Source organism: Atractosteus spatula, chromosome 2 (assembly GCF_055471065.1).
Source record: "Atractosteus spatula isolate fAtrSpa1 chromosome 2, fAtrSpa1.hap1, whole genome shotgun sequence".
Classification (NCBI taxonomy): Eukaryota; Metazoa; Chordata; class Actinopteri; order Semionotiformes; family Lepisosteidae; genus Atractosteus; species Atractosteus spatula.
In genome coordinates, this window is record NC_142707.1 from 12,622,682 (window position 1) to 12,636,563 (window position 13,882).

The 13,882-nt window shown below is 54.3% G+C and overlaps 1 protein-coding gene across 1 annotated transcript; it reads left to right on the forward strand.

Moving 5' to 3' along the window:
• Positions 1–4,381: 4,381 nt before the first annotated feature.
• Positions 4,382–13,079, forward strand: ap3m2 (adaptor related protein complex 3 subunit mu 2). Its single transcript, XM_088904745.1, has 9 exons — positions 4,382–4,474; positions 5,129–5,807; positions 6,683–6,854; positions 7,874–8,011; positions 8,096–8,181; positions 8,283–8,416; positions 9,109–9,316; positions 9,442–9,586; positions 10,732–13,079. Exons 2-9 carry the CDS (start codon positions 5,535–5,537, stop codon positions 10,830–10,832), a joined length of 1,257 nt encoding a protein of 418 aa, XP_088760871.1. The 5' UTR covers positions 4,382–4,474; positions 5,129–5,534; the 3' UTR covers positions 10,833–13,079.
• Positions 13,080–13,882: the final 803 nt, after the last annotated feature.

The window sequence follows — 13,882 nt, forward strand, 5'->3', positions numbered from 1 at the left end:
GGACCACGTGGTAAAAGATTCTACCCCACCCCGTTCCCCCACCCTCTGACTCCTGCCCTCGCCGCTGAACAACAGCATAGTGGCGCCATGCCTCATTAATAATGGATAGCTGAGCCAAGCCCCGCCCCCTCCAGCTGGCCGTCAGAGCGGACACCTTCCTGCCTGGCTCTCTCACTGCAGTGCAGCCGGGCACTGGGCACTACAGCCTCAGCGAACAGCGGGATGGCCGGCTGGCCAGCTCCTCTTCACAACACAACACCCAGCCAATAATAGCATTTATATTACACTTTACTGCAGTGTCCTACACGACTGATTCTGGCACAGATATTAAAATCAGCAGCTTTATTATAATTGTGATCTCACATTTTCCAGACCGCATTCACTTAGTATGCCCCCCTGTAAATGTTTTTACAGCCCGTGTGAGTTTATCACGTGCCACTGTACTCTGTGCAACGCAGATGTAATGCCGACTGCTTGGCCTCAGATAGGCATCGTGTCACACGTGTCACACCTTCAGATCGCATTTGTACTTTGCGGTTAAGTCAAAGCACATTATCCAGCATTGTCATGTCTTAATTCATATTGCGTTTAGGCTTCAGATATACTGTAAAAAAAGCATCCGTGCTTCAGAGGAGACGTAAAACTGAGGTCCTGACTCTCTGTGGTCATTAAAAATCCCAGGGTGTTTCTCGAAATGAGTAGGGGTGTTACCCCAGCGTCCTGGCCAAATTTCCCACTGGCCTTTACCGATCATAACCTCCTAATAATCCCCATCTCTGAACTGGCTTCATCACTCTGTTTTCCTCCCCACTGAGAGCTGGTGTGTGGTGAGCGGACTGGAGCATCATCCAGGTGGGGCTGTACACTGGTGGTGGTGGAGGGGAGTCGCCATTACCTGTAAAGCGCTTTGAGTGGAGTGACCAGAAAAGTACTATATAAATGTAAGCAATTATTATTATTCAGATCTTAAGGATTCCTTCCAGTATAAAGGTTGTTTTTTCTCATTAGTAATTGACACAAACTGTACCGAGCTCCTTTGTCTCCGGGCCTCAGAGCTGCCAGCTGTTTCGTGTTTCTTGGCCTCTTGGACAGTCAGTCGCTCTGTTCTCTCTCTCTCTCTCTCTCTGCACCAGGGAAGGGACAGGAGAGGGAGGGTGTGAACACTGTCTCAGATATCAGCTCCGGCCCCGGGAGAGAGAACTGCGCACACGGGCCGCGTTCTGTACGTTTTCGAGAAACAAAATCAAAAGAAGGAGGAGAGAAGGGGGCTCCAGCCCGCAGGAGTGAGTTTTTAATCTCCCTCCCTCCCTCCCTCCCTTGCCTCCGAGCGGGCCTTCAATGGTGCGATCTCTCCCTCACTCTGTTTTGTTCTGCGATGTTGTTATTGTCTGACTCACAGTAGCGCCGCCCCACACCCTGAGCGGGAGAGGGAGAGGGAGAGAGGGACTACCAGCGCAGGACAGCAAGACACACAGCTCCGAGCTACTGGCCCTGCCCACTGATCCAGCTCGGACTGACACACTCACACACCCACACCCCGGCTAGGGCTTTGTGTTAACAGGGACAGATGGTCCCCAGCCCGTTACAGCAAGCGGACCGAGTGGAAAAGGAAGAGAGAGCGAGTTAGCGGAGTTCACATGCTCTGAACACCTGCGCAGCACCAGAACCGGGTCGATCTGTCACCCCCCCCCTCCGATCCTGCCCCTGCTGGCCCAGCCTGAACCCATGTCCTAGGCCCACTGGCCAGGCCGAACAGTGCGGTGTAGGCCCACACAGGAGGGCCCGTTAGGAGGGTGGCCAATATGGCCACTGGCGCCGTCTCGTCTGCCCAATCCTGGAACTCGGCCCAGAGCGCATCACCGGATGCCCTTGCATGAAGGAGCGCCCCCTGCTGTCAGACCTAAACACCCCAATCGTCACTGCACCCGTGACCTTGAAGTGCGTTCGACCAGCTGCGTTCACCTCGTTAACATCTTGGAGGACTTCAGGTACAGGAGACACGCCTCCTCACGGCCTGGACTGAACAGGCTCCAGCCCCGGCTGCCGCCCGCGGTATTGATCACCGGTGATCGGGCTGATTATCATTCCAGTACTTCCTCACGTTTGTGTCTGGGGCAATCCGTTCTCCCTGTGTTTTTTAAGCCCGTGTACAGCGTGCAGGTTTGAGTGTGAGTGTGAAACGAGGAGAGCCGGGCAGGGAGAGAGGGACAGCTGTCTGTCCTTCTCGCTGAACTCAAATCCTTGAGCGACACGGCCTGGCTGCGAGAGCGGGCCTCATGTGGACTGTCCCGAAAAGCGTGAAAGGATCTCCCTTCTTTCAGACATGAAGGGGGGGGGGGGAGGTGCGAGGCTCTGTCTGGTGTGGCGCCTGCCCCTTCATTTTCCTGCGAGACCTGTTTCCCAGCTGCCCCAGACACCTGCTGGTCATCAGTCCCGGGACCTCAGTCTCCCGCTCTCTGCCTCTCTTTATTCCTTCCTCTGCTCCTCTCTCCTCCAGCTGCCCGTCAGTTCTTGCCCCCTCCCTGGGGGGGTTGCCACGGTGACAGGAGGCCACAAAACTTGAGGGGGGGGGGGGTGTGTCGGCTCAGTGAAAGGACCCCATTGTTCCACCCGTAAGCCGTCTTTGCTCTGCCCTTCTGTCAGAGAGAGGAGCTGCACGATTCCCACTGAAACACACTGGCGGCTCACACACACACCGACACATGCTTTCATACTTCCACCTCGTACTTTTACACAAAGACCCTAACTCCCAGGGACAAGATGGCTTTTTTTGGGGATGCGAACTGTTTGTGTTCCAGATATTAACTTAGAGAGTGTTCTTTTGAAGCATGCGAGAGCATCACCTTCTTGAAACGAGTTTTTTTTTTTCTAATTGAAAACGACAACGGCAAAGGTACTGCAGCAGTCGAAGTCTGCAACTTGGCTGTAAAGCCATCGACCTCCGTCGGGCGGCGAGACTGCATCGCCAATTCGATGTCCACCTTCGATCCAGCTCTCTCCTACCACCTTGTGGGCTTTAGATGAACTGCTACAACGCTCTTCCCAGAAGTGCTTTCACTGGTTAAGGCATAAAGAGGTGAATTGCGTCAAGATTTCTGCCGTCGTTTTTTATTTGCTGTGCAAGAAGAGGGAGACAATCATTGTTAACATAGAAGAGCAAAGTATTTTGCAAACACACAACCGAAAATAAATCAGCGACGTTGGGTTTTTGTCAATTATGATCGAAAAACGCTCAGCGTTCGCAGCCTCTCGAACTCTATAAACACTCCTGCCGAGATACAACAGCGTCATATTTTTAATTCGTTTAAATCCTAACGAGGCATGCATCCACAGAAATCAAATGTGTGGTCGGACTTAAATACAATATTCGCACAAACGTCCAACAGGACTCTTTCCAAAAGGTTTCGATTCCAGAAAGAGTTACGAAAGAAAAAAGATCCCGTTGTAACCCTCTCAATGTTTTTTTTTGCGATAAGTCTCTTTATGACTGCTTAAATCATCAAACAACAAAGTTTTTTTTTTTTACGATCCCAACCAATTTTAAAGTTTCGGACAAAAAATGCCGTGTATCCTTCACATATGCTCCGCCAATTAAATCAAGTGGGATATTTAGGGAGGCCAGATGACACCACCCCGGACTGTCATTTTCACTGGCACACCGAGTCAGGACCCAAGTCTAATACTGGATCCCAAGGACGGTCCCTCCTACATTACAGTGTCCTGAATCGCCAAACAAATTCCAGCTTCAAAGAGCTTTATGGTTAGGACCAATTAATCACAGTGTTGCAAAAGGCAGATACAATTATCACAACGTATACAGTTCCAGCGGAATTTCTGCTCCATTGGGAAGAGCGCCACCTATTGGCCCACCGTACACCACTTACAGAACCAGCCCGGTTTTGCTTAAGAGGTCTCCGCATCCCACAGCAGTGAGCGTCAGGCTTGCGAGATCGTGAAATCGGCTCCTTTCGTGCCACATTGACAACCTCGTTTCCAGTCGAGTCCGGGTTTAATTATTCTGTTGCCCACTGATAAAACCGCACCAGTATATGGTGCTCATATAATTCCTTCCAGCGAAAGATAGTAAGATGCTAAGCAACCCACAGCGACCAGCACAAAATCATCTGACTCTTTACAGCGAGCGCCTTCACCATATCAACAGGACAGCGACCCGGACATGGGCGGGGCTTGGAAAGCCGAACCAATCACCACCATAGAAAACCCTTGATGTTTACGGGGGACCGACCAATGGCGTACACGATCAAAGAAAGGCAAACGCCCCATGGCCAATAGCTGCTAAGGAGAGGCGGGCCTCTTGCGCTCACGCCTTCTCCTGATTGGCTCCGTGGACTGTCAGCAGAAGAGGTCCCAATCGCTACGCATAACGGAGAAGGAAGCGACAGCTCTTGGATATCCATTGAAAGAAGAGGAGCGTTTAACGCTGGACTACGGAGGATCGCAGGACACACAGGGGGTGAGCAGGGTCTGGAATATCTCGATAACCGGCGGCTCAACCGCCGTTACCCTCCTCTCCCCCCTCTCTGGGGTCTGGCTTGAGCTTTTCGGGAATTGGGAGGCTGGAGCGCTTGAGGTGGGGGTTGGGGGGGGACGGCTCTTTCATCACAAGACTCCCGTGTGAGAGAGAAAAGAGAAGGGGGGGCTTATCGTGGGCCTATGGCCCGCATCACACTAGAAAATAAATGTGCAGAACGGGGGTGACGCGCTGGAACTGGGACGGGGTGTAACCGAGGTGCCGCCCTTCCACCTGATTCTCAGTTACACTTTGAGTGACACGGATGTGCGGATGACTTTTCCTCCCTTTTGCGGCTGGAGAGACGTCAGACCCTGAAAGGTTGAACCGAAGCAGAACGGAAGTCTGTCGGCAGATCTGGCGGAGTGTGTGTGCGCGCCCGTGTCAGAGGGGAGTGTCACGGTCCACGGAGCGCACCTGACACCCCAGCGCCGCTGAATATGAATAATGCAGCACCTTCACTCCGGCTGCCTCCTCTGTATCTCCCCTGCTTTCGTCTGCCTCCCCCTCTGTCCATCACTCGCTTGCTTTCTGCCCAGTTCCCCCCAGTTTCTCTCTTTCCTTGACCTGCTCTGACTCTCTGTTCTTGCCCTCCAGGTGCGGTGTGGCAGGGCGAATGAAGAGTCACTCGACAGACAGCATGGCAGACTGGGAAGAGTGTCACTAGACCAACAGACCACAGCCAGGCAGACTGACTGGCAGACAGTCAGGCTCATAGTCAGGCAGACAGTCGGACACATAGTCAGATAGTCAGGCAGACAGTCGGATAGTCAGGCAGACAGTCAGACACGTAGACAGACAGTCAGGCAGACAGTCGGATAGTCAGGCAGACAGTCAGACACATAGACAGACAGTCAGGGTGACAGTCGGATAGTCAGGGTGACAGTCGGACAGTCAGGCAGACAGTCGGACACATAGTCAGATAGTCAGGCAGACAGTCAGATACGGACACACAGACAATCAGGTGAACAGGCACACAGACTGCCATTCAGAGGCGGGCACCATGATCCACAGCCTGTTCCTGGTGAACTCCTCGGGCGACATCTTCCTGGAGAAGCACTGGAAGAGCGTGGTGAGCCGCTCCGTGTGCGACTACTTCTTCGAGGCGCAGGAGCGGGCGTCGGAGCCGGAGAACGTGCCGCCCGTCATCCCCACGCCACACCACTACCTCATCAGCGTGCTGCGCCACCGCATCTACTTCGTGGCTGTCATCCAGAGCGAGGTCCCACCCCTCTTCGTCATCGAGTTCCTGCACAGGGTCGTGGACACCTTCCAGGTCAGAGGAGGGCTCTGTGTCCCTGCCTGGTGTCCCTCTGTCTGTGTCCCTGCCTGCTGTCTCTCTGTCTGTGTCCCTGCCTGGTGTCTCTCTGTCTGTGTCCCAGCCTGTGTCTCTCTCTCTGTGTCCCTACTTGGTGTCACTCTGTCTGTGTCCTAGCCTGGTATCTCTCTGTCTGTGTCCCTGCCTGCATCTGTTTCTCTGTCTCTGGGTAAGTCTGTGCCGGTGAGTCTGTCTGTGTTGATCACTGGGACTGTTCTGTCGTGTCCATGTGAGCTTGTCTGTCTCTGACTGCCTGTCTGTCCTGGTTCTTGCCTCTCCTCAGTGTCCAGGCTGTCTCAAGGAAGCTATATTTATCACTGATCTTATTATTCTGTTGTTCACCTTACAGCTCAGCCATGCAGCCCTTTTACATTCCTTGTCCACGGTGTATTTTGGGCAGCAGTGTATAGTCTTTATTACTGGGTACACAGTTATTGCAGAATGTGTGGGTATACTCCTGTCCTGGCATGCATATTTCAGAAGGCTTCCTTCTAGCCTCTCGGTAGATGAAGTCACATTGCAGCACCAATGGAGTATTTGCTAGTGGAAACGCACACATTCCCAAGAGGCACTGCTCACTAGCAAGCCACAGCCTTCCCAGAACTCAGTTGCTTGAAGGCGGAAGATAGGCAATATAAGTCAAAATGCAAAAGTTCATTAATCTTAGCTTAATATTTTTATTCCTGTATGCTTTATCTTTCTTCATCATTGGTGCTGTTTTTATGAGCTTTCTGTGTGCACTATTTCCAACTCTCTCTAGGTGCACAATCCTTTTTTTTTCTTTCTCTGCAGTTTTCTATTCTAACCTTCACTCCCTTTCTCTGTTTCCACAGGACTATTTTGGAGTGTGCTCAGAGGCAGCCATCAAGGACAATGTTGTGGTTGTGTATGAGCTGCTGGAGGAGATGCTGGATAATGGCTTCCCGCTGGCCACTGAGTCCAATATCCTGAAGGAGCTCATCAAGCCCCCCACCATCCTGCGCACTGTCGTCAACACGATCACAGGCAGGGCTGGGGCGCTCACACTTGGGGGTCCTGGGGGCTGCGGACTGATGGGGACAGAGCAGACTGGGACTGAGACAGAGGGATCTGGACTGAATGTTTCTGAGGAGACAGGGATTGAAGGATAGGAGGACTGGGACAGAGGGACAGGAGGACTGGGACTGAATGTTACTGAGCTGACTGTGACTGAGGGACAGAAGGACTGGGACTGAAAGTTTCTGATCAGACTGTGACTGAGGGACAGAAGGACTGGGACTGAATGTTTCTGAGCAGACGGGGACTGAAGGACAGAAGGACTGGGGCAGAATGTTTCTGAGTAGACTGTGACTGAGGAACAGAGGGATGAGGACTGAATGTTTCTGAGCAGACTGCGATGTAGGGACAGGAGTACTGGGACTGAATGTTTCTGAGCAGACTGTGACTGAGGGACAGGAGGACTGGGACTGAATGTTTCTGTGCAGACTGCGATGTAGGGACAGGAGTACTGGGACTGAATGTTTCTGAGCAGACTGTGACTGAGGGACAGGAGGACTGGGACTGAATGTTACTGAGCAGACTGCGACTGAGGGACAGGAGGACTGGAACCGAATGTTTATAAGCAGACTGCGACTGAGGGAGAGGAGGACTGGGACTGAATGTTTCTGAGCTGACTGCGACTGAGGAATAGGAGCACTGGCACTGAATGTTTCTGAGCTGACTGTGACTGAGGGAGAGGAGGACTGGCACTGAATGTTTCTGAGCTGACTGTGACTGAGGGACAATAGGACTAAAACTGAGAGGCAGGCGGACTGGGATTCAAAGTTACTGAGCTAAGTCCATCACAAGAGGGCGTCTGGAGGGACTGAGTGCAGCAGAATCTGGGGAGTGGGACCAAGACTTGTTTTATTGTGTATCAGTTAGTTTTGGGCTACTTGTTGTAAATCCGTTGTTTAGGGACAATATTAATGGGACTTGATAAAGTTTCTCTGTGATGTTACGGCGTTGTTAAGTGAATGTGTGGTGATATTTCTGCTGTGCTGCAGGCAGCACCAACGTGGGAGAGCAGCTCCCGACTGGCCAGCTGTCAGTGGTGCCGTGGCGCCGCACTGGTGTAAAGTACACCAACAACGAGGCCTACTTCGACGTGGTGGAGGAGATCGACGCCATCATCGACAAGTCAGGTACCCGGCTGCTCTCGCCTCTCCCCCTTCCCCCTCCTCTCGGTCGCTCCCTCTAACCTCCCTCCCCGCCTTCTGTCCGCCCAGGCTCCACCATCACCGCCGAGATCCAGGGAGTGATCGATGCCTGTGTGAAGCTGTCGGGGATGCCCGATCTCACCCTCTCCTTCATGGTTAGAGCGCCTCCCTCTGGCTGTTTAGCCACCCCGTTGGTGCGCCTCTGCATGTCAGGCTGCGTTAGTTCTGAGTCTCTCTCCTCGTCTCTCTGCCACAGAACCCCCGTCTCCTGGATGATGTCAGTTTCCACCCATGTGTTCGCTTCAAGCGCTGGGAGGCCGAGAGGATCCTGTCCTTCATCCCCCCCGACGGCAACTTCCGCCTGCTGTCCTACCACGTCAGCTCACAGAAGTGAGTCAGGCCACGTCAGCCCTGGTCTCCGTAGCTGGCTCTTATCAAGACCAGCTGTTGGGCACAGCTGATACACTGGGGGGCTGTAGTCTGTCTACTGGGCACGTTAGGCTGACGGTCTGACAGGGTTTAGTGGCTGACTGGCTTATACACAGACTGTTTGACTTGCTAGTCTTGCTGTCTAACTCTCTGATAATGACTCTCTAAATAACTCCCTGCCAGTCGGTCTGACCCTCTGCTGGCCGGTCTGACGTTTTACAATAGTAACCCTCTGCCTGCCAGTCTGACCCACTGCTAGGTGATCTGACCCTCCACCTGTATGTCTGATGTTCTACAATAGTAACCCTCTGCCTGCCAGTCTGACCCTGTGCCTGCCAGTCTGACCCACTGCTAGGTGATCCTACCCTCTGCCGGGTGGTCTGACCCTCCACCTGTATGTCTGACGTTCTACAATAGTATCTCTCTGCCGGCCGGTCAGTATGACTGGTGAGTGTCTCACTGCCTGGCCGTGCAGCTCAGTGGCTGACCATCTAGCTGCTCTGGGTTAGTTATGAGCTGCAAGGTAGCTGCACAGACTGCACTGCACTGCGTCTCCTCTCTGGCTCAGTGCCAGCTCTGCCTGCACTCTGGGGGTGCTGGGAGCCGCGCTGTGCCGGCAGTGTTAACCCTTTCCCCACTGCTGTCCCCCCCAGCTTGGTGGCTATCCCAGTTTACGTGAAGCATAACATCAGTTTCCGGGAGGGCAGCTCCCTGGGGCGCTTCGAGCTGACCCTGGGGCCCAAGCAGACCATGGGCAAGGCGGTGGAGGCTGTGCTGGTGACCTCCCAGCTGCCCCGTGGCGTGCTGACCGCCAACCTCACCCCCTCGCAGGGCACCTTCACGTTCGACCCCGTCACCAAGGTAACCCCCGTCTGGTCTCCAGGCCGGCGTGTAGCTGTCCATGACGTAATACATTTCATTTTATACAGTGAGCTTAATGGCAATCGCCTCAGCACGCTTTGCCTAACGCTGTGCGTGTTGTATAGATGCTGACGTGGGATGTTGGGAAAATCAACCCCCAGAAACTGCCCAGTCTGAAGGGAACTATGAGCCTGCAGGCCGGGGCCTCCAAACCTGATGAGAATCCGACGATTAACATCCAGTTCAAGATACAGCAGCTCGCCATCTCCGGTAATCAAGCATTCTCCGTGCTGTGCTCGTCGCTTTCTGTAATGGCGTGCTGTGTCCACCAGGTGGAAACGCCCTGGGCACAGGTGCTCACTGTCTGACTGGTCACTGAGCTGAATTTGAGACCCGCGCTACAACACACCAGTTCTTCCCAGCCCTGATCCCGGGGGAACCCTGGCTCCTGGTTTTCGTTCCGGAGGCCGCCTGAGTAAAGGCACTCGCCCGAGTGTAGGCCACGCTATGTGATCGCGGGTTCGAGCCTGGCTCTTGTCGCCAGCCGGCTGTGACCAGGATCCCCCAGGAGGAGGCACACGATTGGCTGAGGGTAGAGTGGGGTTTGTCAGCCAGAGCTCTCCCAGTTCTCGGCGACACAGCGCCCCCCTGTGGCCTCCTGGGGGCTTGCAGGCTCGCGGGGCTGCGGTATGGGGCTGTGCTGCCTGTGATGTGTTAGAAGGCGACTGGCCCAAGGGTGGGCAGGTGGAAGGAGGCTGTCTACACTTCTTCATTCTCCCCTGTATAAGTAAATAATCGGCCATTTCAAATAAAAAACCATACTAACCGGGAGTAAAAGCCGGAAGTCCAGGGCTGGGAAGCACTGCAGTACAATATGAATGGCGAAACGTCTGGTCTTCTCAACTCCCCTCTTCTGTTCTTCCTCATCTCTTCCTGCCTTTCCCTTCTTCCTCTCCTCTCCCCTCTTCCCTTTTCACTTTCTCTCTACCCCTCTCTCTCATTCTCTCACTTCTCTCCTGCCTCTCTTCCACTCTCTCCTTCTCTCCCTTCTCTCTTCCTCTCTCTCTCTGTCTCCCTCTTCCTCCTCTCTCATTCTCTCACTCTCTCTACCCCTCTCCCTTCTCTCTCTCTTCTCTCTTCCTCTCTCTCTCTGTCTCCCTCCACTCTCATTCTCTCTCTCCCTCTCTACCCCTCTCTCTCCTTCTCTCCCTTCTCTCTTCCTCTCTCTATCCCTCTCCCTCCTCTCTCATTCACCCTCTCTTCCTCTCTCTATCCCTCTCCCTCCTCTCTTCCTCACTCTATCCTTTTCCCTCCTCTCTCATTCTCTCTCTCTCTAACCCTCTCTCTCATTCTCTCACTTCTCTCCCTCCTCTCTCCCTCCCCTCTCCTCCCCCTCTCGCTCTCCCTGGCCGCAGGTCTGAAGGTGAATCGTCTGGACATGTACGGAGAGAAGTACAAACCCTTCAAAGGCATCAAGTACATGACCAAAGCGGGCAAGTTCCAGGTCCGAACATAGAGCGCGGCCTGGCAGCTCCCTGGACTGAGAGGGAGGGGTCGGCCTCCCTCACACTTCCCTGGGGTGTTCCCGGGGAGGAGAATTTCCTATTGTGCCGTTTTGTGCTGTTTTCCCCACACAAGATGATTCTGCTGTTCCTCCTCCCCTCTGCCGTTCATCCCTACCTTCCTACGTACATTTCTCTGTCTACCTCTGTCCTCTGACCCTTACTCTGCAGACTTAAGAATGGAGGAAGACCTGCTGTTCGGAGCTGACAGACGCAGTTCCGTGATCCTGCGTCCGGTGTCCCAATCTTGAGTTTTACTGGGGGCGGGGCTGGAAGTGTGATGGGTGTGGCCTGTTGGGTAGGGGGCGTGGTTCACAGCAGGTGGTGGGGACAAATCCATTGTGAATAATTCCATCAGAGGAATCTCATCTGATTAATCCACATTGACCTTTTGGGACGAAACTAAAAACAGTCTAGGTCTGCTTTTCATCCTGAAGATCATTCCCTGTTACTCCGGCCTAAGTACGGTTATCAGTAGTCTCAAGATATCAGTTCATGAAGTCTCAAGGTGTTTTCAGTAGTTTAATCTAGTTCTGGATCATACAGGGATGTCATTCAAATAATCCGATGGCCGCGGAGAGTGGTCAAGTCTGAGAAAAATGTTTCTACTTTTTTCATTATAACACTTGCGCAACCGTGTGCAAAATTGCTCTCCTCCCCGGTCTGGCCGCTTGAGTAGTTATAACAATTATTCATGACGATCGCAGTTATGACAAAACGGGCTCTTCCAGGCCAGTTCCCAGGACGCAGCTCGCCATCTTGCCAGATTTAGGACTGAAAGGACAAGTGAGAAGGGCTCGGCCACTCGAGTGCCGGATCGGGAGCGTCTCTGCAGGGAGGGGTGTCCCGGGGTTGGGGGCAGCAGGGGTCCTGTCCCTTATCGGCGACTGTTGGGACACGCCAGGCGCCTGCGCGCGCTCGCGGTCTCGTCAGCCAGACAAGCGCTGCGCCTCCAGTCTTCCCATGATGCACCGCGTGGGCCTTGCGGCGTCGCGACTTCGGGAGAACATCCGAATAACGGTGCGGGCTGAGCGGCAGCTATTGCAACGAGGCTCCGTTTTCAGTCGGGAATGATGGGATGTCGTGGGATCCAGTCTGGCTGCCTGATTTTGAGGCTGACGACGGGCTGGGAGAGAAGCCCCGCTGTTGAGCTCTTCTTCCGCGAGCGTGAGCTCAGGGGGTTCGAGAAAGGGCCCAGACGGTTTTTGGCCGTGCCGGTCATGTGTTACTGATAAAAGTAACCCCCCCCCACCCCTGTCGGTGTGTTACCCCAGCTGCGTGACTCGGGGCTCAGACGCAGTGCGGCCTCTCTGCTCTGCAGGCCGCTGTGTGTTGCTGCCTCTGGCTGCGCGGCTCCTGGCGCCTTGGTCCTGCAGTCAGCCAGGCACCCTGTGAGAGTCGCAGCTGCTTGGGTTTCAGCGAGACGGGGGAGGGGGGGCACTGAGGTGAAAGTCTCGTGTGTTTAACCCAAGCTCATGCCCAGCGCAGGCTCCATTTCAGCCCCGCCGTGCAGTTCTGCAGCTCTCCTGCAGGGGGCGACATCTTTGGCAGCGCATTGCTCTCAGCAGCGAGCTGAATCGTGTCCCACGCTCCCTCACTGGCCTGGCGCAGCGGGGCGGCAGTGGAGCTCCTGCCGCGCTCCGGATGGAGTTTTTCGAATGTCACAGGGATCCCCAGGTTTAGGAAATTTCTTACATTTTCAACTGTAAAATCTTACAAGCAGGTCCCCCGCGAAGAGGTGCCCGAGCCTTGTTTTTCACACTCCTAGAAACGGGAAGGGGGGGCGGATATTCCTGATGAAGCCCTGAAGCCTACTCCCTCCTCAGTTCCAGTTGCTCCGCTCCAGGTTTTGCGGTGTGTGCTCTTCCTCGGACAGGATTGTGAAATACCCAGCGCTCACACCCGCGTCCTGAGGCTCCTACAGTCCTCCATGGTGTTGCACACCAGGGGTCTGCTTCTCCCCAGACCGCCCGTCCGGGAGCAGAGCGCAGGTGGGCCCCACTTCCGTCTCTACCCCAAGAACGCGGGACATGGGCCTGCTGTTCCTGCCCCCTTGTCAGCGCCCCTTCACTTGTTCGTGTGCTTGTTTCGCTCGGGTTTGGTTTGTTGCTGTGCTCTGGTCGACCGTTTTCGCAGACCAAAAAACAAACAACAACTGTATGGTGAAGCTGAGCAATGAAATAAATCGAAATGAAGTGGAACAGACTGGGCTGCCTCTGTGTTTTTGGGGCGTGGGAGGGGGTTGATTTCAGTCCTGGGGGGTGTCTCTCTCCAGGGCTCCTGGCCTCCTCCCGGTGCTGACGCTCAGCCGATGTCAGCTGGCCCTTCGGGTCTCTTGTTCTGTCTCTCTGGTTTCTTTCCTTTTTTCCTCCTGCGTTGCTCGTTGTGTGAGTGAGGTCCCCTCCCTGCCCCAGGGAGGGGCCCCTCGGCAGCACGCGGAGCCCCTGGAGTTGGAAAGCGATTGGCTTATTGTTCCTGGACCAGACGCCTCTGGGCTCCCTTCGGCATAGCTGTCCCATGACCCCCTGCCTGAGTACGGGGGTCATCCCTGTCTCGCTCTGTCCCTCCAGGAGCAGGTGTGCTGAGAGAGGATTCTGGTCTATTCCAGTAGGCAGGGCTCTCGAGTCATTCAGCTCCCAGGACGGGCACTGCTGTCGTACTCTTGAGCAGGGCCCTTCACCCCAAAATACCCGTCACTCCATCTGCCAGTCTTTGCATCGTTCTGCCAAAACTGAAGGACGGTCTGAGCTGAGCTTACACCTTTCCAGCGCTGGGCTTGGCCGTGAACGAGTGAGCACGCAGTGGACAGCAAGGGACAGAGATAGGACAGAGAGGTGGGTCGAGACGAGGAGACAGAGGTCAGCAGGACAGGTGAGGAAGAGGAGAGAGGATGCAGACAGGTATACTGGACAGGTGAGGAAAAGGAGAGAGGAAGAGGCCGAAGGCACAGTTACTTTTTTGCCTCAGGGTTATGAAGGAGCTACAGAGAGCAGTTGAACAAAAC